Here is a 26,527-nt window from a genome sequence, read left to right on the forward strand (position 1 = left end):
TTAGTGACAAGATTCCAAATCGCATTACACCATAATTAAAAGTCAACACGACCAAATTGTGGTCTTACTGCTTGCTTGGTAGATGTCTTCGGCCACATCTTTGCGGAATTAGGATAAAAGGAATTACTCAAATTTGTCGCGAGTTAAGTTTGAAAGTCGATTGGCCATCCCAGGCTAATAAAACCAATAGGTATGAAATTTGCAGGATTGTAGACTAAACAAACGTGAGGTTCAAATACTGGCCACAAAATTTCAAAAGTGTCAAAACGCGGATCCAAAGAAAGCAAAAGGAAACCAACTCACTGAGAGAAGGAAAACTTCCACCAAAAGTTATGATTTTTTGTGTGTTAACGTCCTGGTCGTCATGTGGGAGTATCCAATGGATCTGTTTTTTAGCTTAACTTCCAGATTCATTTTGCGGGGTGATTTTAAAAAGAGGAAGAACTGAGACAATGTTTTTATTTGGCGTACTCCCGTTATCGTCGACAGTTCGTTAGTTAATTGAGAGTGATAATGGAATATTATTCTAAATTGGTTGAATGCACTGTTGTACTCATAGCCTAATGGTAAAGGCGCACTCTGTGCCACAAGATTCCTTTTGTGCCCATCCATTGATGTGTATACGTCCTGTATAACTACTGCCTTCGTTCATGAACCTAATTATGAACCGAACGAATCGACAAACGAGCAAACGGACGAATATCATTTTTTACTGCTACTCATAGATGGCGTTTCATTAGCTTCACTATTCTATTTGTAGATGTCACTTTTCTATCTCTGAACAGCTGTCAGAGACAAGTGTCAAAAAACGAAAAATATCCCAAACCGGCCCAAACCATGGTCGTATGATACTGAATAAACTTGTTTTCATTGCAGCAGGAGCTTTGTCCAACTGTAATTAATTCGATTACGACAGATGACATACGTGTGCGTTTGCATACGGTGTTCAACTTTTCATTCACTGTAAATGCAGGATACCAGACCTAAAAACATGGCGCAACGCCGAGTGATTTACTTTATCATTCGTGGTATGTTATTTTGTCTTGCTATTTTTGGTCTTTGGAGAATGATTTCTGTGATTTCGGAGAACTCTTATCTGGTCAAAGAGGTGACTATTCATCATGCATTACTGTAGTGTCTGATGTTTATCTAATTAAAAAGATTTTTGTGTGTGATTCTAAATAATTTTCAGGAACATGAGTTAAAAGATGACCATGTTTTCATCGAAGTATACTACGAGTCTATGTGTCCAGATAGTAAATATTTTATCAAGCATCAGCTTATCCCTACCATTGAAAAAATACCTGAAATTATTGATTTCAGATTGATTCCTTATGGAAAAGCAAAGGTAATACAAGCTGTTATTTCTTAGATTAATAATTTTTATTATTTCAGATTTAAACTATTTCAGACTATTGAGAATGCAACAGGAATTTTTTTCACTTGCCAACATCGTGAACTAGAATGCCAAGGCAACAAGATACATGCCTGTGGGATCAAATATATCTCAAATCGATCAAAACAACTTAATTTTGCATCTTGCCTCATCAATAATATTAGGAACCCTCAATCTGTAGCAGAAAGTGTAATAATTTAAATTCTTGGTTTCTTGTGTTCATTATTAAAATTTATTATTTTTATGTTGTCTACAGTGTGCACTTGAAGTCAATGCAAATTGGGATGAAATTCAGAAATGTTCAATCAGCATGGAGGGGAGTGAGTTATTGAAAGGTTATGGAGAGGAAACTCACAACTTGAGTCCATCTGTAACATTCATTCCCACAGTCGTTCTTGATAAAAATCAAGGACATCAAAAGGATATTTTGAAAGATCTCCTTAAAGAAGTTTGCTCCAAGTATTCAGTAAGTTGCAAGTATAGTGTGTTATAAAAATTCTTAAAGTAAATTTTTTCTTTTCTTTTGCATTTTACTCTATTTTAATTTTAGGGAGACAAACCACCTCCTTGTTTGTAAGCATGCAACATCGACTTGAGTAATTGCGTTCCCTTGCAGTTTCTAAAAATATTTCTAAGTAAACGGTATTTTCTATCTTAATTGATCAAATATCGGTATCTGCGACAATTCTGGAATATCTAAAAACGCCATCGCACAATAACCACGATTGCTCGTATTTTCTTTTTATGCAAAGAGTTCATTTTTAAGGGCATTCGTTACATTTTTTCAGCTTGCGAGGGATCGTAGTTGATTAATACGATAATCCAAAATGTCATTAGAAAGTTGAAATTTCTGTTTTCTGTTTATTCTTGTCGTATTATCATTTATATATTAATACACAAACAAAAAATTGTAAATTTGTACAGGAAAATACATTTTCTATTTCGAATGTTTTACAATTATTTTTAAATTATTGAATACATTGGAACGCCAAACCAAATGACCTCCCTAAAATGTAAAATTGTTGTACTCGAACTCGACTTGTGGTCTTTTCTTCGGAAGTAAAGCTAGAAGCTAAGCAGCGCCAAGGGAGGTAGTAAAAATCCTATTAATTTGTTCCAACTAGCCGAGATACCATCCAGGTGTTTCTTATTACTTATTCGAGTCATGTCACATTGTGTAAAATAGGGGCAGACGAAGCTGTCAAATTCCGAGCCGAAAGCTGTTCTTGGTACTGGTTCTTTACTGACCGCTAGATGCCACTGACTTCAATTGATTTTGTCATGAAGTCATGGCCTACACGCCTGCACTGCACGTCTGCACTGCATGAAGTACAGCCTGCTTCGTGAAACATGGCGAAACAAATTGTTGCTATTGTCGCAATTATATACTTATTTTTCTGTGAATCCGAATACTGAATTGAACTTCGTTTGTGTAGGTTTATCTTGACCTAGTTTCCTTATTTTTGTATATTACATCCATTTCTTCAAATTATAGAAAGTCTGTCAAGTCATTCCAACAAGTTGACATAGTGCTCAGTCGCTTTCCATCCATTGGGGATCCTTAATTCCTTATGCTGTCAAAAGCCTGAAACTCTTATTTGAAGCCAACTAGTGCAACTAGAAAAATGTGCCGAGATGAGGTATTTTCCCATTACTACTACCACACCAGAAAAATGAAGCATTAAGACTGTTATAAATCATATTTTCATACAACCTAGGTATTCTTGCTCATGGACCATAGGATCTTTTCCGAATCTTGCCATTTTGATAGTGTAACCTGTGACTGCATGTTTGTTATTACGACCACTTCTACATCCATTTAGAAGGCAACCCAGCTGAGAGATAGGTAGAGGTTTCAAAGATAAATTTGTGTAAATTTGTAAATAATGTAGATAATTTTCTTTATCCCATTGTTACTTAGAGTTCCAGTTTCAGTGACAACAACAGTGTGAAGTCTTGCCTTGCGCTTGTACATTTACCAGATCTGCTTGATGAAAGTCAAATGCCTTACTGAATGTGTCACCCAAATGATAAAGCTAAACATCATTATCACCTTTTACCATGCTACTCCGAGTTACTGACTGAGAAGTTGGACACACCTGCAGTCACTAGCCACAGGATTATGCCCAGGTAACCGACAATTGACTTAATTTCGTAGATTATCTACTAATAATCCACTTGCGTTAAGCTCTGTGTCTATCAGTCTTTATAATAATTTATAAATCAGGCCTTTCTTGCGCGGAAACGAGGTGTTACTTAGACGTTTCTTTTTTCAGTGATAACTGACAATAACTATTCCACCAACAAAGCTCACTTGTTAGATTTTTAATAATGAATTTTTTTTTCTTCTTCCGGTTTTCTCATTTCAGTCAGTAGTTAAGTAAATATTACGCGCACAAAAGAACCACATATTCGTGATCCTCGTCAAATTTGTGGTAAATTTCATGTTTTTATTTGTACGTACGCGTACTTCCGGTTTCGAGAATTATCCTGAGTTCAGGAAAATTCTCGATTTTGGCCAAATTTTGGATTTCGTTTATATCACACTTAATCGACCCCAAATTTCATGGAGATCACGAATATGTGGTTTAATTTGACGACAGCTTAATGGTTAAGGCGCTATCGCCTACTTCCGGTGTAGTTCCGGAAAATTTTCTTAAAACTAGCAAGTTAACTCTGTTCTGTGTACAGTTCTTAATATTGAAAGCTAAATTTTAAGTAATTAATAGTGCGGCTTTAAAGTTTTGAGCAAAATAACCAAATAAATGAACCTATTTGTATTATTTGTAACTTTTATTAGCATGTTACTTAATAAGAATTGTTTTGTCTTTATTCAGATCATGCAGAGGAGACGTCGAGAAGATGGACTCCAAAATTTCGCCGGTATCTCCAAAATGTCAGCGCGGATCATCATCGTTGGTAATATTTTTTTTTGTTTGTGTTAGTTAACCCGTTGACTGCCACGCCTTTGTTTTCCCCTAGCTCCTTAGCACGGGCCGCGCTGTTCGGTCTCGTGGTTTACATGCCGCGGGGTCGGACAGTCGCACCAGCCCAAGATTCGCCGCAAGGCGCCTGTTAGGCAGTGCACCATAGGGACTTCCCCCTTGTCGATACGGTGATGGATTCTAGAGGCGTGCATTCCATCTTCTCCTGTCACCGTGTCAGCCCGGACTTGTCAGCAATGGCAAGTCCCACCTTGGTCATGGATCCTTCAGACATGGCGCGTAGAGTAGTAGAAGAGCAACCTACGGGTTGTATTGCGTGGCAGCCAACGGGTTAACTTAAGTGTATGTATGTACGTATGTATGTATTTATGTATGTGTGATTGTAAAATGTGGTGGAATTGTGGGTGGAGGTGGGATAATAAAGCAATTCCTTTTCATGTTAAAGTTCATTGTGTCTGAGTAATTTATAACAAAGTAATATTTAGCAAACAGTATATTTCTTACAACTTTGAAGTATTACATTCATGCATTAAGTAGCCACTTGGCTATTACTTATAAAGACAAGTAAAGAAAATTTCTTCTAAAGATTTTTCTGTTCTCTTTCAATAAATTTCTGTGAAGGAGCCAAACACAATGTCTATGAACTTCTTTGTTACGCCAACCTAAATATAAAGTAAATTACAAATTTAGTTAATTAAAAATTAACTCAAATTATTTACAAATTTAGAGTTTACACTAAACTTTCGTCTCTTTCGTGACTTACTTGAAAAAGAATTTCGACCAAGCACCACAATATGTCCGCATGAAGAGCGACTAGAGCAGTAGTCACCTTCAGATGTTCAAAATATGAAAGACAAGATATAAAAACATCTGTCGTAAAGTCGAAAGGCTTGCAGGTATTAAGGGAAATATTACAAGGTGATTACTGGCATTAAAAATTTATTTTCTCATTAAACATCAACAATTATACCCCTGTGACTAATACTATTAAAAAATAACCGACAAATCGAACTTGGGTCTGAACTTGGGTTCCTCGGTGTAGTAAACTGGGGCAGCGAACGTGGTTTTGTAATATGCGGCTTCTTCAGGGGTGCTGCGGTGTTCTAGGTATAGAGTAGGTTGTGGTGTAGTAAACTAAGCATCACTATAGTATTTCTGTTCAACGTAGTAACGAAGGAGCAGCTTCTATGTAGTAAGTCAGGGCTGCGTAATAATTGGCCGCCTCGATTATGGTTGTGTAGATCGGGCAGAGTAGTACTTGAGCACTTCGGTGTAGTAGCTAAGAACTTGGGAGCCTCGGTGTTGCAGGATGGGCAGCATACGTAGCAGTGTCCGGTGCCTTGGTGGTAGTAGCTCGTGACAGTGTAAATGATGGTATAATACTCGTTGCCTTAGTGGTTTAGTACTTTGGGGTCTTGGTGTAGTAACTGGTCGCTGCGTAAGTTGTAGGGTAGCAAGCGGTAATAAGGCGGCGGCGTTCCAGTTTGGTATCCACCACACCAAGGAGAAATTGGTACACCAGTGGTCGACTGAACCATCAACGATACAACACCCAACAGCAGCACGACGCTATAATCAACAAGACAATTAATAATTTAAACATTAATATTCAATAAAACCGGAATAGATAGAAAAAAGTAGGATTGATACAAAACACAATATTTACCAATAATTGCTTACTGATGATAGGATGAACAATCCAATTGGTGACAAATCGTGCGCTGCAGTTGTTGCCGTGTCCGAGAGGCTCATTTGACTGATTTCTGCCAACTTTTCTCTCTCCTTTTGTACGACTTCTAATTTTTAGACGACTCCTTTTACGCAGAATAATACTTCGGGGCGTCGGTGTAGTATCTCGGGACAGCGTAGGTTGTAGCGTAGTACTTGGGCACTTCAGTGTTGTAGTAATTCGGGGCCTCGGTTTTGTAAGCTTGGACAGCATACGTAGTCGTGTAGTATAGGTATAACGTGTAGTATTCTGATGCCTTAGTGGTGTAGTACTTTGAGTCTCAGTGTAGTACTCCGGCTCTTTGGTGGAGTAGCTAGGGGCATCATAAGTTGTGGCGTAATACTCTGGAACCTTGTAGTAAGGTGTTGCGTATGGTGACGTTGTTGTGTAACAAGGTGGCTACGTGGTCCAGTATTCTTTCGCTGCTATCGTGAAGTATCCACCATACCCAGGAGTCACCGGTACACTCGTGGTCGACCCAGCCATTAAAAATACAACACCCAACAGCAGCACAACGCTATAGATAACTACACAATTAACGATTTCAAAATGCATTACAATTTTAACTAGTCATATCAATAACTAGAAACGAGATAGAATTGGTTCACGACTAGAAATAAAAATGAATACATACCCGTGATTGCGAACTGACGATACGATGAAGAAGGCAGTTGGTGACAGATATTGCGCTGCAGTTGTTTCGGTTTTGTAGTAATTAGGGGCCTTGGTGTAGTAGGCAGGGGCAGCGCAGCATACGTAATCGTGTAGTATTCCGGTGCCTTAGTGGTGTAGTACTTGGGAGCCTTGGTGTAGTACTCCGGCTCTTTGGTGATGTAGCTCGGGGCAGAGTTATACTTCTGGTCTTCTGTGTAGTAGCTCAGGGCATCATAAGTTTTTGTGTAATACTCTGGAGTCTTGGTGGTAGTAACCGGTTGTTGCCTATGTTATTGTTGTGAAGTAAGGCGGCGGCGTTGCGGATGCGGTTTTGATATCCACCATACCCAGGAGACATCAGCACACCAGTGGTCGACCAAGCCGTCAAAGATGAAACACCCAACAGCAAGACGCCATAATTAACTAGACAATGAATAAAGTTAAACATTAATATTCAATAATAACTGGTATTTTAACAAATAATCATAAGTAACCTCAATACAAAACACCATGTAAAAAACAGAACACATACCCATGATTGCGAACTCATGATAAGATGAAGAGGGCAGTTTCGTCTTTTTGACAGATTTTGCGCTGCAGTTGTTGCAGTGTCGGAGATACTCGCTCGACTGATTTCTGTAGCCCTTTCTCTCTCCTTTTATACGATTTTTCTCACCCTGTTTCACCTCTTAAGCCTTGCGGCTATTGTACCTGCTTGATAATGATGAAAAACGTCCCGTTCGCACCCAACCTCTACCCCGTCGCATGACACGTTTTTCGTAATGATCTCCGTGACCTTTGAGCGCGAAGGACATGCAAACTTCTGAAGGTTGACGTTGCTGGGGATGGGTCTACAAAAACAAATTTTAAAATGAATACCAAATGGTTTTGTAACATATACCGTTCTCACCCAACCCCTAAACCACTGCATGATACGTTTTACGTAATGATCTCCTTGACTTTCGAAAGTGAAGGATATGCAAGCTGGCCTTTTTTTCTGCAGGTTGACGTTGCTGGGGATGGATCTACAAAAACAAATTTAAAATGAATACCAAATGGTTATGGCTTAAAACGCACTTTATACTAATTGACATTTGAGTAATTTGACTCGTTTCTTCAGTAAAGGAATAAATCTTTCATTTCGAACCCTTTGAAGGACAGTCGGCTTTTTTGAAAATATTACTCTGCAACCTTATCTAAGTTTTCAAACTTAATCTATGATCATTTCATGATGTACACACAGTTGAACCTTGTTTGAAACCTCTTTTCTTTGTCAATTGCATATACAGTCAACACAATAAATATTTTAGAAAGTTTAGGCTGTGTTTAGCTTATAATTGGACAAGAAAACAATCTCTGTTTTTTGTTCTGGCTTCAAAACAACACGTAGCACTCCAACTAAATACTAACAAAAGGTTTTCAGTCAGGAACCTGGAGAGAAAAGAAAAAAAAAATCCTTGTCAACCCATTTTTTTAAAGACTCTTTATTCAATAATTATTGAAATTTACCTCCCTTAATAATTAAGAGGGAAATGTGCATCACTTTAATTGTTCACACATGTTTAATCCATCTTTACAAATTATAATTGACAGAAGAAACAGTAAAAGCAATCACTTGGAGAAAGAGAAAAGCTTAACAAAAATTGTGTTGTAATCTGCATATTGAAAACTGAATTCCACAAATGGGAACTAATAACTGAATGACTGAACATAAACATTGCACAAGTTGGAACTTGATTTTTGTTGACAGACTTCAAGATCGCAAAAGAGCTCTCATCAGCAATAGCTTGAAAATTTAAGAACACTTATCACAAACTGTATACTACAGCTGGTTCCTGGTTCTAATTCTAGTTATCAAGATTTTCCTATAACTTTCTAAAAAACTCAAACGAAAAGAAATTCAATCATGTCTGATGTCTTATTGAAAACAAGACCAGAGTATAAAGGAATCAACTCCTTAGTTATCAATTAACTCATCAATAGCTTTCTAGCAATAAAATTTTATCAACATGAAGTGTAGAGATGACTGATAAAATGGACCAGACAGGCATCAGGTGATTTGGCCCAGTGGAAAGGATTTGCTAGATTCACGAATAATTCCCGCCGCCTGTTGAACACAATTTCACATTGTCAATCACATTGAAAAGTGACATCTACAAACAGAATTGTGAAGCTGATGAAACGCCATCTATGAGTAACAATCAATTATATATTCGTGAACAGCATGGCCGTTGCAGTTGCACTATTGCAGTGTTGAATCGTCTTCAAGTAGTTACGTTTTGTTTTTAATCAACTGTAAATCGACGGGATTGTTTGATTTTCGTTTTCTGTTCGTATGTATTCTCAACTACATTAACTTTTTTATACCCTAAAGTTGTTTTTAACATTTCTGTGTGAACTACCTGATATCTTAGATTATTTGGTGCCAGAAAAATGATGACATTTACTTGCATATCCTGTCACGTTGCCTTTAAAGAGCCAAACATCCAACGTGAGCACTATAAAACAGATTGGCATCGCTACAACCTCAAAAGAAAAGTTGTGGACTTGCCGCCTGTTACTGCAGAGGGTAAAGAACAAATGTTTGCGATATGATATCAAATTTAAATTTATGCATGTAATATTGCTTTCAGTATTCCAGCAACGTGTGTTGGAACAGAGGACACAGGCAAACCAGCAAGAAGCCACAAAGAGCCTGACACCCTACTGTACCTACTGCAAGAAAAAGTTTGGTTCCGAAAAGTCATATGAAAATCATTTACCATCAAAGAAGCATCAAGATAATGTCCTTAATGGTCCTAAACTTGCTATCAAGAAGACAGAAAATGCTGGCCCTGCTGAAAGTGAAGTAGCTGTGAACGAGGAAGAAATAGAAGTTGAAGAAGAAGACGATTCAGATGAATGGGAAGATGATGATGAAGCAATTCCAGTAACATCTTGCTTATTCTGCAATCACAAGAGTGATTCATTGGAGAGCAGTCTGAAGCATATGTCATCACAGCATTCATTCTTCATACCAGATTTTGAATATGTTATTGATTTAGAAGGAATGGTCACTTACTTGGGAGAACGAGTTGGCCAGGGACATATTTGTACGTGGTGTGGGCATCTTGGACGGCAGTTCCCTTCAACGGAGGCAGTACAGAAGCATATGCTTGACAAGGGACATTGCAAATTGTTTCATGAAGGTGAAGTTCTGCTGGAATATTCAGATTTTTATGATTACTCCACTAGCTACCCAGATGGTGGGGATGCAAATGAAGAAGTGGAGCCAAATGTCATAAACGATCTAGGATTCGAACTAGTTTTGCCTTCCGGCTCAACGATTGGGCATCGATCCCTTAACCGCTATTACCGGTAAAAAAATGTTAATATATATTTTTTAAATTGCCATTTTACTTATTCGGTTCTTTGCAAAACTCTAGTCAAAAATTGAATCCCAACCCAAGACCAGTACCCACGCGCGCAGCGATTCAGCACGGAAATTATTTCAAGGCTCTAGGCTGGACGACATCAACTAAAGAGATAGTGGAAAAGAAAGTGAGAGACATCACATTTATGCGGAAAATGTTTTTGAAAAACCAGCTTGGAGTTAGTGTGAAGGCTAACAAGCTGCAAAAACATTTTAGAAGACAAGTTGATATGTAGACTATTAAAAATACTTGCTGATTAATTCACTGGTGAAGAATATATACGTTTCGCCGACATTTTATATTTCACTGTTTTTTTATTGGATTACAAACACTTTTAGAACACAGATTAACAGAATAAAGTAAGGTATGGTTTGAGTCCGCTTACAAGATTGCGGCGGGAATCTCAATACAGAATAAATCTTTTCCATGAACTTCTTGAAGCTCCCATTTGACTAGTACTTTGATCTAAACATGGAAGAATAAATCATTAAGAAACAACAAAGGTAAAATTTGATCTAAACGACATGTCAATGAAGTGCAAGCATTTTGAAGAGGAAAATGATTATGCAAAACTTTTTAGTAAAATAGTAAGCCCTTTTTTTTACCTTAGGGTAGGCAGGACTGATTGGAATGGATGCTGTGTAAGTATAGTTTTGCCCATTACTTAAGGGGCATACCAAACCAGAATTTTGACAACTAGAAACAGAAAGATGATAAAATTAAGGAAAACCACTGTTTACATCTAAAATTGTGCTTTCACTTACGCATCACTCTGTGGTAGAGGAAAAGGCATAGGAACTAAAAGTTATATGAATTATTAATTACTTGAATAGAATTAAAGGTTTATTATCATATTACTTCCTGCAATAATACCATGGACGCTAGCCTTGGTTGTATCAGTATCTTCCACTAGATAATGAACAGAGTGAATGTGTTTTACTTCAGACTTATTAAATACAAATTGGGCTTGAAATACTTACACGAAGTGAACACAACTGTAAAGTTGGCACTGGAACCAGATTTAAGTATACATGTGTTGCTCGTTTCACAACCAGAAACTGCCACTGACCGAACTTTCCCAAAAACAGATCCTGTTGTGACCAAAATCAGATGGTTATTGGCAAGATTAATATAGAAAATAAACAAATGAACCTTACCACAATCTTTGAAAATCAAGGCATGAGTTGCCAACACAACAGAGGCAAGAACGAGAACGGCGAGTGATTTCACAGCAGTCATTTTGGGAGAACAAGAGGTCGACAGAGAGTGAAAGCCTGTGAGAAAGTGATCGTCTTTACACAAAGCGCAATATATAGTAGTCAGGAAGCGGACGTGGTGTACCACTTTGCCCAACGTTAAGAATTGAACAATTTGGCTCAACCTGCAATCGGAGATTAAGACTACTTCAGCATTAAATACTTACAAATTCAACAAAACAATTAAAACTTCGTTAACGAAATGAGACGCGTCTACGTTGACAGATAACCAACGATTAATTTACGATGTTACATTTATCTGTCTGCAGCAACAATGATCAATGCCAAGTTTGTACAACTGCTCCACTTTTTCGACTGTTGGACGCCATGGCCAATGGGCGGGCGTGGTACTAGGAGTTTAAGTACAATATTTCAAAAACTTCCGCCATTGATAAAGAATCGAAAGCTATGACCAATTGTAATCAAATAAAAAAAAAGATAAGATTTGTTGTTTAGCAAGGGTGTTTTCAAAAGGAAGTACATTCATTATCTTTATGTGTTTAACTGTTTACTATTTTTTAACTTTATCTTGAGCCCACGGATTGAGTGATTGGTAATCGAAAAGGAACAAGTGATTATAATGGGTTAGCAACATTATTTAATTGACACCAGCCTTCAAACTGTTTAAACATAAAAGAAATTTGAAGATTAAGGATGTAATTAGTCATAATTTCAGGGGGTTGGATACTAACTAGAAGTGATCAATGGTATGTTAAGTATACTTAAAAACTTTTTGGTCTAACGCTGTATATACTGGCTTTCGTTTTAAAACTGAAAAAATGGGTTAAGTCGATTAACTACTGTGCAAAGACAGTTTAGAAAAAAACTATGATAAATAACGACGCATGGATCCCGTTCGGGTTCATTCATTCTGCAGCTCAAATTGAAGTGACTTTCAGACCTGAACCAAACGACTAACGATGATGCCAAATTCCGCTGACAGGATGGAATGATGGATCATAAAACGCGCACTTTGATCGTAAACTGACCTCATTCTTACGCTGCAAACTCTGCAGTTTGCTGAATGAAATTGCATCCGACGAACATCAGCTGAACATCCGACCCCAAAAAACATGCCCCGCCAACTATACCGACCGACCACGAAAAGCAACTTGTATGTGTAGTTTAACACTGTCGAGATTTTTTTTCTGTCTTTTCAAAGCAAAAATGATCGAGTCCAAAAAACATGTATTCGGATAGTTTTTGTTTTAGGGGGAGATTGGGATTGGGTGAGAACAACAATAATATGGAGGATAGAGAGAAAATAAAGAGCGTAAGAAATGCAAATAAGAGAGATGGTAGCAAAAATGTTGGTTATACATATTATTATGATCCGCACACGATATAGCAAATGTTTCTGTCGAGAAATGACATAGGGCTTATTTTTATAATTAAAAAAAAAATAAAAAAAAGAGAAAACGTTCACATGTCAAATCGCGGCGGAAGCTCGATAGACCGTCATGATCAAAATCTGTACATTATACACGATTTTCCATTATGCTAAGACAGTTCCATTCATTTGTTTGTCCAAAAATCATTTTTTTTTTCACATTTCACTACATGCGTGTGTCTAATCTTTCGACACGCCCACGATCCGGAAACAACAGAAAACTTCGACAATGTCGCCAACAACAACAAAAAAAGAGAAAAAAAAGGCACTTGTTATTGAAATTTGGAAAAAAAAAGAACACGACAAATATAAGAGTTTATACATTTAAAGTACGAAAAAAAAAAAGCATTTTAAAAATGGTTGGTTCACGGGAAAATTGTAAAACGAATAATAATGATAATTAAAAAAAAAATTTAACACACGCCGTTATCCCTCTTTCGTTTTTATCCCTCCAAAAGATTTTGTTGTGAACAAAGTGTCTTCATTTGTTTTTTCTTAGAAAAATAAAAACAAAAACAATCATCAGGTGTGTGAGGTACAGCGATTCGAAAGACATTAGTGTTTGCGCCATCTGGTGAAGCCAACACGATTGTTTTCCTACTCGACCGAAAGAGAAAAAAAAAAAGGAATAATAAACAGAAAAATAAACGAATTTCCATCAGAATTGATTGTCCCCTCTCAAAAATGGTATTTTTGGCGACTTTTTGGAATTAATAAAAAAGTAGAAGAAAGAAAACGAGAATCATCCGATTGAATTAACTCCGGTCGAATTTGGTTTTGGCAATCGATTGGCCACTGAACTCGGGTACTTTTTTTTGTGTTTGTTTGTTTGTTTTTGAAACGGGGATTTACGAGACACACGAAATGGATTTCGATACCAGCATTTTGGTATCTGGATGCCTCTTTGCCCAGCTTCACATGGATCAGCAAATGACAGCGCGGACACAGAGACGGACACGCAGAGTAGAGGGGGGAAAGAATTTCGAGAAAAATAAACGACACCAAGGCACTCGGTGGTGAATGGACCGCAAACAATATAAACATTTTTTTTTCAGGGATTTGCTATATATATATATAATATATATAAATGAAGGATCGCGAAGTTCAATCGAAACTTGAGAAAGAGTTTAAGAAGAGAAAAAAAATAATCAAGTGAGAGAGAGAAAGAAATCAAAAGATTGGCTTTGGCATAATGCAAAATTCACATAGCCGTCAACTAAAAAGTTTTTCAATGTTTTTTTTTTCTTGTTTTTGTTTGACGGTTTGTCAATCTAAAAAGAGACGTCACTATATAAACTGGGTTGAAACGATCATATCAATGCCGCATTGTTTGATGAAGTTAGCATTTGGTGTTTGTGTGTGTGTAATCTCAGGTGAGGTGAGAAGGGGATTTGAAATTCACTCGTCATCTTTCTTGTCCGGTTTGAGATCGACCATGGCGTGCAGTTCCTCCGCTGTGTACCTGTTGAATTGAATAATGTAAATTTAGAAATTTTCATCCGGCTTAATAGAAATTCTAATTTCAAAGTCTTACCCTAAAAGATTTTGAAGATCGCAAACAAAACGGTAAACGTATCGTTTGCCCGCCGTTTTGTGGATGATGTTTTTGTCGTAGTAGTAGCGCAGACCGCGTGACAACTTCTCGTAGTTCATTTTGGGCTTGTTCTTGCGGATGCCCCAGCGGCGAGCCACCTCGTCCGGATCAGACAGCTTGAACTCCCAGCCATCGCCCGTCCACGAAATAAAGCTCTGGCACGACTTGTCCGTCAACAACTCGAGTAGAAACTGCCACAACTGGATCGGTCCCGATCCCGTGAAACAAGGTCCGCTGCCTGGCGGTCCACCTGATGATTGCAAAATAAAATTTTAGCATTTTTTAAATTGAAAAGAATAAAGTGAAGAGAAAATAAAACAAAAAGGTGGTGTTTTTTTTTACCTTGGTAGGCGGCCAGCATCGAAGCTTGAATGACTGGCTTGGATTCCGGTGAGCCCATGGTCGGGCTGTGACTGCTGAGTTGGTGCATGTGTCCGCCAAGGACTGGATCATTGCCACCTCTTTGGGGACCCATTCCGCCGTGGTTGTTCATGTAAGCCGCCGGATGGTGCTGCAAGTTTTAAAAAAATGAAAATCCAAAAGGGAGACAATTAGACTCAACGGTTGGTTCATTAAATGTTGGCGTGATGTATCTACCTGAGCTTGCATTCCATTGTGGTGACCACCGAGGTCACCGGGTGGTACCCAAGGATCATTGGGACCGCCTCCTCCGCCAAGGTTAGGTACTGTTTGAAACGGGCTGTGTTCGCCGTACGCTGGATGTCCTCCACCGGGCGTAGTGGCTCCGTAAGGATCAGAAACGTAACCTCCATCATGACCAGGATACCGTCCTATCAAACGAACAAAAGAAAAATCAAAATCAATGATTAAAATAAACGAGTGAAATCCGAATCGTTGCGGATGGCGAAACATACAAAGAAAAACCCCAAACTCAATTCCTGATTCCTGGACAGTTTTTTTTCCCCGACTCTCTTTCTCCGAAAGGAAAAACAACACACACACAGGTAAATAAAAATGTCGACTTCTTTCGGTAGTTCCTAGAAAATGGCGTGTCCCGGTAATCATCGTGATGGAAGGAGTCACGGAACAGGTGGTCTTTGTTGATTCCTTTTCTCTTTTTTTTTTATCAAAAAAAGAAAAAGAAAAAGGTCGTCGCTATATAAATATACACGTACGCGTTTCGGTGTTGTCGGTTACGGCCGGTTGAACCGACTAATAAAATATAAAAAGGACCTTTTCCCGCAACTGGTGACTCTCTCGCTCTATCTCTCTCTTTGCCCAGTTCTCGTATCTCTATTGTTCTTGGTGCTCGCCCTTGTTAATGATCCGCTGGCCGGGCGTAACAGCGAGAGCTGCCACCCGCTGTCCATTTGCCACGTGGCAACACTGCCGCTTGATTATTATTCCGACTTTGTGTGTTGTTGTTTTATTTCATAAAAAGTGGCGGCAGCAGCAGCCAGCGACTAACGAGAAATAAGAGAGAAATGTTTTTATCTCTGGGTTGCACAGCGAGAGAACCCGAGTGGTTGGTAGACGCTCGTTTGGATAAAAACCCAGGCGAGAGATTCGATAAGTCACTGGGAAAAATCTAATCGCGCATCCATTTCCGCTTGGCGTTGCCTTGCATGGCGCAACAACCGAGTAACGCAACAACAAGAACAAAACCATCAACCACCACACGCTCTTCTATTTTCCTTTTTTTTTTTTAACTTTTTTTAACTTTTGGGGGGGTTTCTTATTTTGTTTTTGATTCCAACCGATGAACATTTCACGAGTCTTTACCTCGTCCGTACGGCTGTTGCTTCATGTTGCCGCTGTAGGGCTGTTGCTGCTGTTGTTGCTGCTGTTGCGTCTGGTTGTTGTGGGCCGGTTGCGGGTAGAAATCGGACGCCAAGTCGGGATGAGGCAGGAAATGATGCTGCTGCTGTTGCTGCTGCTGGTGGTGTTGTTGCTGCTGCTGCTGATGGTGCTGTTGCTGGTGCTGCTGATGGTGGTGGTGGAGGTGGTGGTGCTGTTGTTGTTGTTGTTGCTGCTGGTGTTGGTGGTGGTGTCCAGCGTTGGTCACCGAGTCCAAATTTTGATAGTCGGCTTCTCCGTCACCGAACGCCACGCCGACTCCGAAAGGCGAGTCGACAACTTCTTGGTGTTGTTGCTGGTGCGGATGGTGTTGCTGGACCACAGCCGACGAACCGGAACCGGGCACCATTTCTCCCATTCCGGTCTGCATCGGGTCGCCCAACGAGCTGTACCCTCCTGAAAAAAAAAATGAAATTTTAATTTCAATTCAAAATTCCCACCAAAAAATGTGGGACGTCTTATTCTGGTTTTCCCAAAAGAAATAAAAAATCACCAAAGACATGGAAACAAATCGATTGAAAAATAATGGTATGATGGATGGTCGCTGTAGCGATACGTCACAATTTCGTTATATTTTTGAAAAGGGGAAAAAATTGGTCGAGCGTGAAAGTTTGGAATAAAAAAAGAAATAGAAAGAATCGAAATATAGAAATGGACAAAAAGGTTTTGTTGTTGAATGACGATAATATGAATGCACACAAAAAAGAATGGACAAAAATCAGTCGCCGGAAGAGGGAGGTTTACTATATATAACTGAATGGTTTTCGGGGGGGGGGGGGGGGGTTCTAGACAACAACAGATAAAAAAAGAAGAAGAAGTTGAATGAATGGGGTCCGTGTATATACCCCGACGATTATTGATCAATGAGGTCTACGCAGAATTGACACACGCACACCAAACAACTGGTAACCCTCGCAGTCGAAGAAGAAATCCCCTGGGCCATTCATCGAAAAGAGAATGACTCGATTCAAAATCAGAAGCGCACACCGAAAAGAAGAAGAAGAAGAAGGTAACCAGGAGCAGGTCTCGATGGGAACTCGACATGACAACAATAGGCATAATCGGCCGGGACAATGACAAAACGGCAACACAGCAGAGAGAGAAAAAGGAGATGGGCACCGTATAGAAATGGCTGAAAAGAATAAAATAAAGAGAATCTCAATGCCGCTAGATTCTAGTGAATCAATTCAATCCGAAACAAAATAGTCGTCTTCGTCGTCGTATATACACTTTTGGAAAATGCATAATAACGGCGGCACGATCCGTCTCTCGAATTCAACAAGTTGACGTGGGCAATCGGACTGCCCCCTCCTGTGAACCAAACAGCCTCATTTCTATGTTGGGGATTTCGTGAAACAATTAACGATTTATTCGCCGCGAAAACAAAACGGGACAAAAAAGGAGCAAATGAATTTTCTTTTTCTTTTTTCGATCTCGGCGCATGTCGGCGCAACAGACAACAGTGCGCGCGTCTTGGGTGTCGAGACAAAAGAGTTTGGATCAAGGAGAAAGAAGAAGAAGAAGAAGAGGAACCGATGGCGTCCTGGGCCATTCTCACGATATAGTGACCCGTTTCACACCGAAAGTTCCTCCCGACCCACCTGACGACCCCTCTCACGCCACACGAATCTTAAATTCATCCCAAATTAATAAAAACACAAAAACAAAACCTCCAAAATGGATGACGTTGTTTTCGTAGCGACGGCGGACTCTTGGAAATGAAAAATCATAAAATAAAAAATCCCCGGGAAAAAAAAAATTTAAAAGAAAAGAAATTTTTTTTTTTTAAATGTCAACGGCACCACTAAAAATGGAGAAATTCTTCTTTGCCCTTATCCAATTCAAATAACACGCTCCAAAAAAATAAAAAAAAATAAGAAAATAAAAAATAAAAAAGACAAACAGTTGAGAAATATCAAATAAATCGTAAAAAAAGAAAAAGAAAAAGGAACGACGAACGACATTCCAGCGGGGCAAGTGCGCGCCGCTCGTCGCTTATCTCGTCACATCTTTTTGTGGTTCGAGTTGCTGGTTTGGAGAAAACGAGACGCTTTGAACAAAGAAGCTCCGTGCAAACAAGTCAATATTGACGGACACGTTCCGGGAGAGAGAGAAAGAGACCGTGCGCATGTGGATGGAGTTAAGGTCATCCTGGCGTGCGGCTAGTTGTGTGTCTACTAATGTTGGAAAGTTATCTCTCTCTCGTTGTTCATTCTCGTGATGCAACACACACACTTAAGAGGAGGAGGGGAAATGAAAGACGAGACGGGACAATTTTTTCTGGGGGCAAAATTGTTCATTCACAGAGTTGGGAAAATATTTTGGACTAAATGAGCAAAGACGAAATTGGCCAGTTGCGATCCGAATTGACTGACGAGTGTCGGGTGTGTGTGTGTGTGTTTTTTAATGTCGTCCTATTAAATATACATTTGATGCTTTCAAGGACACGAACGGAATGAATCCGATCCTGCCGCAAGTGACGGGCGGCGGCGGCGTCGGCGTCGGCACCGGAAACGGCTCATTCACATCCCGCCCCACCGTGAAACCCCTCAAACAATACACGGAGAATAGAAGAGAGGGGGGGGGGAATATATTCAAAATAAAAGAAAATGAAAAAGAAAAAAGGTAAAATAAAATAAAAGAGAAAGAAAGACGATGCAACCATGTTGCCGTTGATGATCGAAAGCGATCGAATATCAACACACACTCAATTACCGACTGATCTATCGATGGACTTTCCGTCTCTCTATCTCTACCCGGAGCGGCCAACAAAAACGGTGGGGTAATTCAATCAAGCGTCCCGACTTGACATTTGAAACTCATTTGGCTGCCAATGGGAGGCGAATAAAGGCGAACGATCGATCGCCATGACTTCCAAGTTTCAAATTTTAACAAAGTGGGGAACCTTTTTTGAAAAAAAAATTTTCTTTCGTTTATTTTTTGGGGATAATTTTTGTTTTTCTTTTCTTTTGACGGAATAAAAATTCTCCATATCCGAAAATAAAAGAATAAAAAAAAGTTAGGGACTTGGGTGGGGAGGGAGACCAAACAACGTACACAACAACAACAAAAAACCTATGATTACCGCACGAATCACGATATGATTGTACATTCAATGAAATGATTATTGCCGTGTTGAGCGGCCGTCACACAGCAGAGCCAGCGGAAATGGCTCTCTTTTTTTTTTCTTTTTCTTTTCTTTTCTCTTTTTTTCTTCTTTCAAATTTGCCCTTTTTTTTCTTTTCTTTCTTTTCTAAACTCAAATAAAAAAATTATTTCCACCGAAAAAAATAAAAAAAAATAAAACTAAATAAATCTGGTGCATGCTCTCTCTCTCTCCGGGGGGAAACTCTTTTTTTTTTTTTTCCGAGTTGCCCTCAAACTCTCTGACTGGATTCAAACGTCCAGTCCCGATCCCCCCGATTCACTTCCGGCCATTTTTTTTTTTGCCTTTTTTTTTGTTGTTGTTGCTGTTGTTGTCTGGATGTTAAGTTTATTCCGTTTTCGAGTGTCTTTCTTTTCTAGTTTGTAGAAGGTGCGTGTTGTGTGTGTGTGTACCTGTCATGTCAGAGTGTGACCTGCACTTCCTGTCCGGATTTTTTTTATTTGATTTCCTCCATCCATCCACCCTCTTCTTCTTCTTCTCCTTTCTTCTTTCTTTATTTTTGACTTGTTACTCTTCAACTACATAATCACACAATGATGATAATCCAAGAGCAACCACAGCTGGTGAGTTTAAAAAGGGGGGTGAAATTAAAAATAAAATGTAATTTAGACGACTCTACCTGGAGGATACCCGTGAAGACCTATTTTCTTTTCTTTTCGAAATGGCAAGGCAAATCCGACACACATATAGAATCCCACTAAGCACCAAAAAATAATTTTTGATTTCAAAAGTTCACTAAATTTGTTTGTTTACTCTGGTGGCGCGAAAATTAAAAAAATCCAAATTGCCAAAAAGAATCGCAAAATCTGAATTGGTTGCTGTTCACATTTCACACCGATCGGAATCTAACTAGTAGTGTTGAGGCCGGCTGGTTTGTGTCACTGCACGGTGTGACGCCAGCAGCGCGCTGCCCGACAACAACAACGACACTGATGCATGGCTCACGCACTTTGCACGTAAACCGCGCGCCACCGCGGAGCAGGTTCAGGGCCGAGCGCACGCCGAGAGTCTCAAATCGACTTGTTGCCTTTTTCTCTCCTTCTTCTTCTTCTTATACACATACACACACGACGTCGTCGTAGTACACCACCAGGCTATATAATATTATTTCCTTTTTTTTTAAAAAAGAAAAAGAAAATTTTCTTTTTTCTTTTTATTTTACAGAGGGGAAATAAAGAACGAAAAAGAAAAAAGCACAACAACCTTCCAACGAAAAGCCCCCAAAAAGCCCGAGGTTGTGAGCTCAGCCAATGGGAGTGAAGAGCGGGTAGCGCCGCGACGCCTTGTCGTGTCGCGCAAACAACTGAGTCGGTCGGACGGCCAAGGGCTGGCTGGATGGAGAGGAGAGGAGAGAGAGAGAGAGAGAGGGCCATGCCCTTTTGTGGGTTGAGTCTCGCCGGTAACAGCCGCCCCCTTTTTCACTTCCAACTACGGGCCACTCAGTGCAGTAGACGTGTACGTACGTCTGTGCGCGCCGTGAGTGAACCAACAAGTATTAGACGCGGGCGTGCGGGTTGTTATAGCGAGACGCACGGTCCCGCGCGCAAGTTCCTTTTTTTATTTTTCTATTTTTTCTTATTTTTTATTCTTTCCATTTCAACGGGGGGAGCGAAAGGGAACCTCCTCCTTATCTACACATTAGTCAATGGGGGCCAAGTGGGTGGTGGGATGGAGAACGGCAACCCAGCCACCCTCCGACGAAGAAGAAGAAGAAGAAGAAGAAGAAGAGAATGAAAAGGTTGCGTGTCGTTCTGGTGGGGCCCGGCCGAACCGAACCAAAAAATCAGGGAACCAACTGGAACTGGTGGAAAAGGCCATCCCCATGATGCGATGGAAGCACGCGCATCATCATGTCTATTTTTCCTTTTTCGGGCTTGGGTATTATGATTATGATGCGCCAGCCTACAATTGGTGGGTCGACAACTCTCTCTCTTTCCCGATGAGCAACAACAACTCGGCGTGCAGATAGCGCACGCAAACAGAACCGGCCGACCGGAACCAATCACATGGAGGGGGGGCTTGCTTGCTATCCAGCACAACACAACGTGAATGATCAGCTGAGAGAAAGAAAATCACGGAGAGAGAGGTAGTACAACTCTACAGGTTGCAACACACAGACACAGAAATCATCATCGAGTTCTCTTTTTTCTTTTGTCTGATATTCCACCAGGGTTTTTTGTGTGTGTCTATGTGTGCAGGGGATGTCGTGTCTACTTGTGCGTAGGTCTTCCATCAACTTCACGGCCGTTCCCTCATTTACTCGGGACGCCAACCGGTGAGGGTGAACCCCTTCATTTTCCCTCTTCTTCTTCTATTTCTTTTCTAGTTGTTGCTGTTGTTGCGTCTATTGTACGTACAAGACTTGGCAAAAAAAAAGAAAAATAGAAACGAGTTGTTGGAGAACATGTTTAGATGTTCACGCCACGTTGATTTTGAAGGGAAACAACCCAAAAAATAAAATAAAAAGAAGAAGAGTCTTCTTAACTGCTATTATTCATAGTCTCTGTGTGTGTGCGCGCGCATCACGATGATTGAATCAAAAATCTTGTTCTATCCTTTCGTCTACATTTTCGTTTCATTGTCGTCCGTTTCTTTTTTTTATTTAAGCGCATCCCGAAAATATTAGACACACACACACTCGTGTGTGTGTGTAGAGAGACACACTCGGAAACTCTATAAACTTTTACGACCCTGTGTTGTTGTTTGTTGGCATGGAATAAAATCACTGCGCCGAAAAAGAAACAAAAAATATTTTTTTTTTTTTTTTTTTTCGTTTGAAAAAGAAGAAGAATATAACAACAACAACAACAACAACATGGAGCGCAGAGAGTTGACTTCCGGTCCGATCTCTCAATGTTAAAAGCTGACTGACGAGGAGGGGCGTCGGGGCGGGCCGGCTCCAAGGTATGAGCATACACATACAAGGTTGATGAGGTGGTTTCAATAGGAAAAAAAATAAAAAAAAAAAGGAGGGGGGTAGATGGGGGGTGGGGGGGGGGAGGGTGGATTTAATGACGGCGACCGCAATAGCCGTACACGCATCAAGCGCTGGCGGGCAACGGTACTTGACGTCGCTCTATGCGCATCCACACATTGTGCATTAAAAAAAGCCAAGCTCGTACACTCACTACTCACCGAGTGAGTGTATGACCGTGGCGAATTTTTCCTTTTTTTTTCAAATGATTATTTTAGAAATCCGATGATTCATCAACAAGGAGGAATCATATTTAAATGAGAATAAACGAAAAAAAAAAAAATTCGTTATTTTTTCTTTTTGGCCCGATTCATTGTTGGCGCAATAAATATATTTCCACCCTGTTGTGGTGTGTCATTCTTTCTATTCATTTCATTAGGAGGAAGATAAAAAAAAGAGTCAAGTAAAAAGGACAACATGGGAGTAGTGTAGAAAAAGGAGGGGGGGGGACGCTCTCTGCCCTGGCAAATGCCAACTTCCTGTTTCCGGCCCGCCTGCAATGGGACACTCTCCACGCCTGCTTTTGTTTCCACAATCTACTACTCTCTCTCTCTCTGTCTCTCTCTTCTCTGCTATTATTATATATATATAGAGAGAGTGTCTCTTCTATTTTTTAACTCTAATATCCATTTTGACACTTTTCTCTGTCTCTCTGTCTGAAAATAATAAAAATGGAAAACCTCTCGCCTTGGTATGTATACACCTAACCAGTTGTTTGAGAACTGGGAGTTGTACAGGTTGCAAGAAGAGTGGGAGGAGGGTGGAAGGGATACGCATACAATAAGGGCGGCGAAAAGAAAAGAAATATCCAAACAACACAAAAAATAAAAATAAAAAAGAAGAGATAATGCGTAATACCGCTCTCTTTCGTATTACTGGTGGGGGGATTTGCGTGTTATTTATTTCTGTCTCTTTTGTGTCGCCCGTTTTCGGGAATATCGTTCCGCCGTGCTGCATCGCCTCATATTCAATTGCACGCCAGCCGCGTATAATTGTGATGAGTTATGCGACGACTCCCATTTCTTTCTTTCTTTTCTTTCGTCATTTTCTCTTTTTCTTGTTTGATGTTAAAATTAAGAATGAAGAGGAGGATCATTTTGATTGATTTACCTTCGAGATAGGAGGTGACACCGTTGGATGAGGATGACACGGCCAGCCGCGATGGATTCATCGAAGACAGCACGTTGTTGAGTTGTTGTTGTTGTTGTTGCTGCTGCTGAGAAAGGGTGGCGGCGGATGTCATCATTTTGAGCGTCGGCGGAGTGGGCGGCGTGGGCGGGGACACGGGTTGAATGGAGAGGGGCGGCGATCCGCTCGACACCTGCGGCTGAGCGGACGGCGGATGCGACGTCGTATTCGAAGAAGAAGATCCGGCCGGAGTCGAGGCGTTGGAGGCTGAATTGGAGCCGGACGACGAGACGGCGGCCAGCGGAGGCGGAGGTGGTGGAGAGAATCCGCCTCCGTCGCCGCCTCCTCCCCCGATGCTGTTACTGTTGCTGTTGTTGTTATTGTTGTTGCTATTGCCGCTGTTGTTGTTGGCACTACTGCCGGCCAGAAAGTCTCTCAGATCCGGCACTGGCACGCAAATGGATTCGTAAAAATTGGCCGGCACACTGCCCAGCGCTGCACGTTCCACGTCTACAAACAAAAATACGCCCAGCAACCAAACCAATTATTAACCACACACACACACACACAGCAGCAAAAGAGATAGAACATAATACAACAACATTTTCCTTTTTTTTTTAAGTAGAGTAATTCCAGCAAGGTAACAACCAAATAAAGGCATTAAAAAATGGGCACCTATAATATACTACTCGAATTTTTTCGTCTTATTTCTTTCTACTGGCGTGGATGGTAAACCACCGGGTGCAAACAAGTCAGACAACATTTTTCTTTTTTTTTCTGGCTGATGATTATTTGACGTTTGATGGCCGAATGTTTTCCAGCAGCCAGGAGACGTCATGAAATTGTCCCCGTGCACTAAAAACAAGAAACGCTCCGATCGAGGACGTAACATCAACTACACACACACAAAGAAGGTATAGACATCTACTTATTATACAACCCCTACTATAAAATGGCCCGACCAACATTCTGCGCAGCCTATAGTCTATCTATCTATCTTTGAAATTTTACAACCCAGCGATCGCGGTCGGGATTCCCGCCGTTCCTTTTTTTTCTACTTCTTTTGATTACCAAACTAGACATTGACTTTTACCTATGCGGTTTGTCGGGTTTTTACTTTTTTTCTGTGTTTGCGCAAGCCACTAAAAAATGCGACAGCGCACAAAATGTCAATTCCGTGATTGAATCATCGGTTGTGATTTTATGATTTGATCAGACTCGATTGGCAAATAAAAATTGGTAGAAGAAAAGAAGAAATTGATTATTTTTTCTTACCTTTTTGAAGGATCTCTAGATGCTCCCAGAGGATGTCGCCCATGAAGGGAGGCGTTCGGGCCAGAAAGTTCTCCTTGCCCATGGCGCACATGTCGCGGCCTCGCATGCGAAAGTGCTGCAGCACCACACCTTCCAGCGAGAACTCTTTGATGGCCCAGTTGAGCCAGCGCGAGACGTCGCTCTCTGACCACAGTCGCGGATCTGCGACGACGTTCACCAAATGAATTCAAAAAATTTCAATCAGCAAATGTAAGACACCACACACACACACACCGAGATGGAGAGGAGACACTTGTTAGCACACGGGGCACTTGGCTAGACGCCGCACCAACAATAAATTCAAATAAATAAAAGAAAATGAAGAAAAACGGCAGGGTGAAACGCTGTGCGGCGTTGGCGGTTCCCCATCGACGACTGAATCAAAAGAGCAGCTGCCACACGGGTTTTTATTGGACGATGGTAGCGCCGTATATGCCCTCCTCCCCCGCTCCTCCCCTTTCTCTTATTAACAAGGAGGGGATAGAGGAGGAGCACTAAAGCAGAAAGGGAACCAGCAAGGCAAGGAAAGGAAGGAAGGTTGCCTTTTCTATATGTAGGTCATCCCACCAGCACCCCCTCACCAAAAGCTGGGCTGGATTCACGACGCCGCCGCCGCCGCTACTGCTACTGTTTCCCCACTTGTACTACTGTATCTACGTGTACATTATGCATATCGTGTCTATTGAGTCTGCAGTTGGAAGAAGAAGTTGTCACACACACAGAGAGAGAGAGAGAAAAAGGAGGCGGCCACCGGATACGAATAGAATGCGACAAGTCACGAGATCGAGTCATTCTCAATCCCGACAACCGAAATAAAAAATAAAAAAAAACAAATTTGGTCTACCTTATAGTCATAATAATAAAAAATAAAAAAAACGCGAAATCTAACAAATCTCTTTTGTGTTGTTGCTGTTGTTGTTGTTGTTGCGAGGCGATTGTTTCCAATCAAGGCGGAGCCACGACAAGAATAAGGGGGGGGGGATAGCACAAGTCAAAATCAAACAGTAAAGAATAAGGGCGTCGCCGCTACCCATTTTAGTGAACCACGAAAACAAAAAAAAGTATTAATATTATTATTATTATTATTATATTTCCCCCCGCACACTGAAAGAAAAATAAAATAATATTCTAGTGGATTCGCTCGACTGCTCTGCCGATAGCATCTGACAATAAAAGTTGGGAATATTTCCATTCACGACACTATCTCTTTTTCTTTTTTTTCTTCTTTTCGACATCTACCGGTTGGGTTCCACCTGGTTCATTCCAGTTCCTTCTCAAAGACACAACTCATTACGTCCCCTAATGCCAGTAAGGAAAAAAAGAAAGAAACCCCAACCAAAAATAAAATCAGATGCAATCGCTGGAAAATGCGAGAGAGAGAGAGAGAGAGACAAAAGAAATGGAGGAGGAAAAAATAATAATGCCCAGATTGAAATCTGTTATTCCAATACATAGAATGGCATGCCGACGTTGGATTATTATTTAGAAGGGGGGGGGGGCAGCAACTCGTGTCTAGTAGTAGTCAGAGAGAGATAACTAGACTATAAGCTTCTCTATTTCTCTCCCATGTCATGTGAGCTCCTGCAACAGTAGGTAACAAGTCAGAAAGGAGTTTTCAAGAGTATCGGGAATGTCGACGCACGTGAGCGTGACGGTTGAAAATGCCGGCGCCTCGGCGCGGCAACCGACGCACCGGAATCCCTACATATACAGACGTATATACGTATGTAGGTAGGTATAGACATACTTT

General features: G+C 40.5%; 4 protein-coding genes and 2 long non-coding RNA genes across 11 annotated transcripts in view; 3 read left to right on the forward strand and 3 right to left on the reverse strand.

The window, feature by feature from the left end:
• Positions 1-785: 785 nt before the first annotated feature.
• LOC124341294 (GILT-like protein 1) lies at positions 786-2,347 on the forward strand. The gene is made up of 5 exons (XM_046794341.1): positions 786-1,108; positions 1,193-1,348; positions 1,412-1,585; positions 1,653-1,862; positions 1,947-2,347. The coding sequence occupies exons 1-5, from the start codon at positions 968-970 to the stop codon at positions 1,971-1,973; spliced, it is 708 nt and encodes a 235-aa protein (XP_046650297.1). The 5' UTR covers positions 786-967; the 3' UTR covers positions 1,974-2,347.
• A 379-nt stretch (positions 2,348-2,726) lies between these two features.
• On the forward strand, positions 2,727-4,288 carry LOC124341554. 2 transcript variants are annotated; one of them, XR_006918461.1, is made up of 5 exons: positions 2,727-2,828; positions 2,892-3,036; positions 3,115-3,248; positions 3,318-3,526; positions 4,234-4,288. It is a non-coding gene; the product is annotated as an uncharacterized LOC124341554 (long non-coding RNA). The 2 variants fall into 2 exon arrangements; XR_006918460.1 differs by having other exon boundaries at positions 3,115-3,242.
• A 672-nt stretch (positions 4,289-4,960) lies between these two features.
• Positions 4,961-5,206, reverse strand: LOC124341630. Its single transcript, XR_006918551.1, has 2 exons — positions 5,105-5,206; positions 4,961-5,003 (listed from the first exon to the last, which is right to left on the reverse strand). It is a non-coding gene; the product is annotated as an uncharacterized LOC124341630 (long non-coding RNA).
• Positions 5,207-8,933: 3,727 nt separating this feature from the next.
• Positions 8,934-10,431, forward strand: LOC124341180 (zinc finger protein 622-like). Of its 3 annotated transcripts, none has more exons than XM_046794175.1 (4): positions 8,934-9,019; positions 9,139-9,293; positions 9,358-10,081; positions 10,150-10,431. In XM_046794175.1, exons 2-4 carry the CDS (start codon positions 9,158-9,160, stop codon positions 10,370-10,372), a joined length of 1,083 nt encoding a protein of 360 aa, XP_046650131.1. In that variant the 5' UTR covers positions 8,934-9,019; positions 9,139-9,157; the 3' UTR covers positions 10,373-10,431. The 3 variants fall into 3 exon arrangements, with proteins under 3 accessions (XP_046650131.1, XP_046650130.1, XP_046650132.1); XM_046794174.1 differs by having other exon boundaries at positions 8,942-9,057; XM_046794176.1 differs by lacking the exon at positions 8,934-9,019 and having other exon boundaries at positions 9,120-9,293.
• Positions 10,417-11,713, reverse strand: LOC124341397 (NPC intracellular cholesterol transporter 2 homolog a-like). The gene is made up of 7 exons (XM_046794492.1): positions 11,561-11,713; positions 11,295-11,411; positions 11,118-11,228; positions 10,996-11,046; positions 10,902-10,935; positions 10,743-10,833; positions 10,417-10,602 (listed from the first exon to the last, which is right to left on the reverse strand). The coding sequence occupies exons 2-7, from the start codon at positions 11,374-11,376 to the stop codon at positions 10,519-10,521; spliced, it is 453 nt and encodes a 150-aa protein (XP_046650448.1). The 5' UTR covers positions 11,377-11,411; positions 11,561-11,713; the 3' UTR covers positions 10,417-10,518.
• An 851-nt stretch (positions 11,714-12,564) lies between these two features.
• LOC124340902 (ETS-like protein pointed) overlaps positions 12,565-26,527 on the reverse strand; it is a 31,800-nt gene continuing 17,837 nt past the window's right edge. For all 3 annotated transcript variants that reach the window (XM_046793683.1, XM_046793685.1, XM_046793684.1), the window contains 7 exons: positions 24,739-24,939; positions 23,446-23,973; positions 16,121-16,591; positions 14,975-15,168; positions 14,720-14,888; positions 14,318-14,627; positions 12,565-14,245 (listed from right to left, as the gene is read on the reverse strand). In XM_046793683.1, the coding sequence (XP_046649639.1) occupies positions 14,182-14,245; positions 14,318-14,627; positions 14,720-14,888; positions 14,975-15,168; positions 16,121-16,591; positions 23,446-23,973; positions 24,739-24,939 (1,937 nt within the window). In that variant the 3' untranslated portion in view covers positions 12,565-14,181. The remainder of the gene's footprint in view (positions 14,246-14,317; positions 14,628-14,719; positions 14,889-14,974; positions 15,169-16,120; positions 16,592-23,445; positions 23,974-24,738; positions 24,940-26,527) is intronic.

This window comes from Daphnia pulicaria, chromosome 5, assembly GCF_021234035.1.
Source record: "Daphnia pulicaria isolate SC F1-1A chromosome 5, SC_F0-13Bv2, whole genome shotgun sequence".
Taxonomy (NCBI): Eukaryota; Metazoa; Arthropoda; class Branchiopoda; order Diplostraca; family Daphniidae; genus Daphnia; species Daphnia pulicaria.

Coding starts and splice junctions, on each gene's coding strand:
- LOC124341294 (XM_046794341.1), top strand. CDS start 968: ATGCAGGATACCAGACCTAAAAACATGGCGCAACGCCGAGTGATTTAC. Junction 1,109..1,192: donor ACTCTTATCTGGTCAAAGAG/GTGACTATTCAT, acceptor AATAATTTTCAG/GAACATGAGTTAAAAGATGA. Junction 1,586..1,652: donor CTCAATCTGTAGCAGAAAGT/GTAATAATTTAA, acceptor TGTTGTCTACAG/TGTGCACTTGAAGTCAATGC.
- LOC124341180 (XM_046794175.1), top strand. CDS start 9,158: ATGATGACATTTACTTGCATATCCTGTCACGTTGCCTTTAAAGAGCCA. Junction 9,294..9,357: donor GCCGCCTGTTACTGCAGAGG/GTAAAGAACAAA, acceptor TATTGCTTTCAG/TATTCCAGCAACGTGTGTTG. Junction 10,082..10,149: donor TCCCTTAACCGCTATTACCG/GTAAAAAAATGT, acceptor GCAAAACTCTAG/TCAAAAATTGAATCCCAACC.
- LOC124341397 (XM_046794492.1), bottom strand. CDS start 11,376: ATGACTGCTGTGAAATCACTCGCCGTTCTCGTTCTTGCCTCTGTTGTG. Junction 11,047..11,117: donor TACAGTTGTGTTCACTTCGT/GTAAGTATTTCA, acceptor TTCATTATCTAG/TGGAAGATACTGATACAACC. Junction 10,603..10,742: donor TCAGTCCTGCCTACCCTAAG/GTAAAAAAAAGG, acceptor TTCCATGTTTAG/ATCAAAGTACTAGTCAAATG.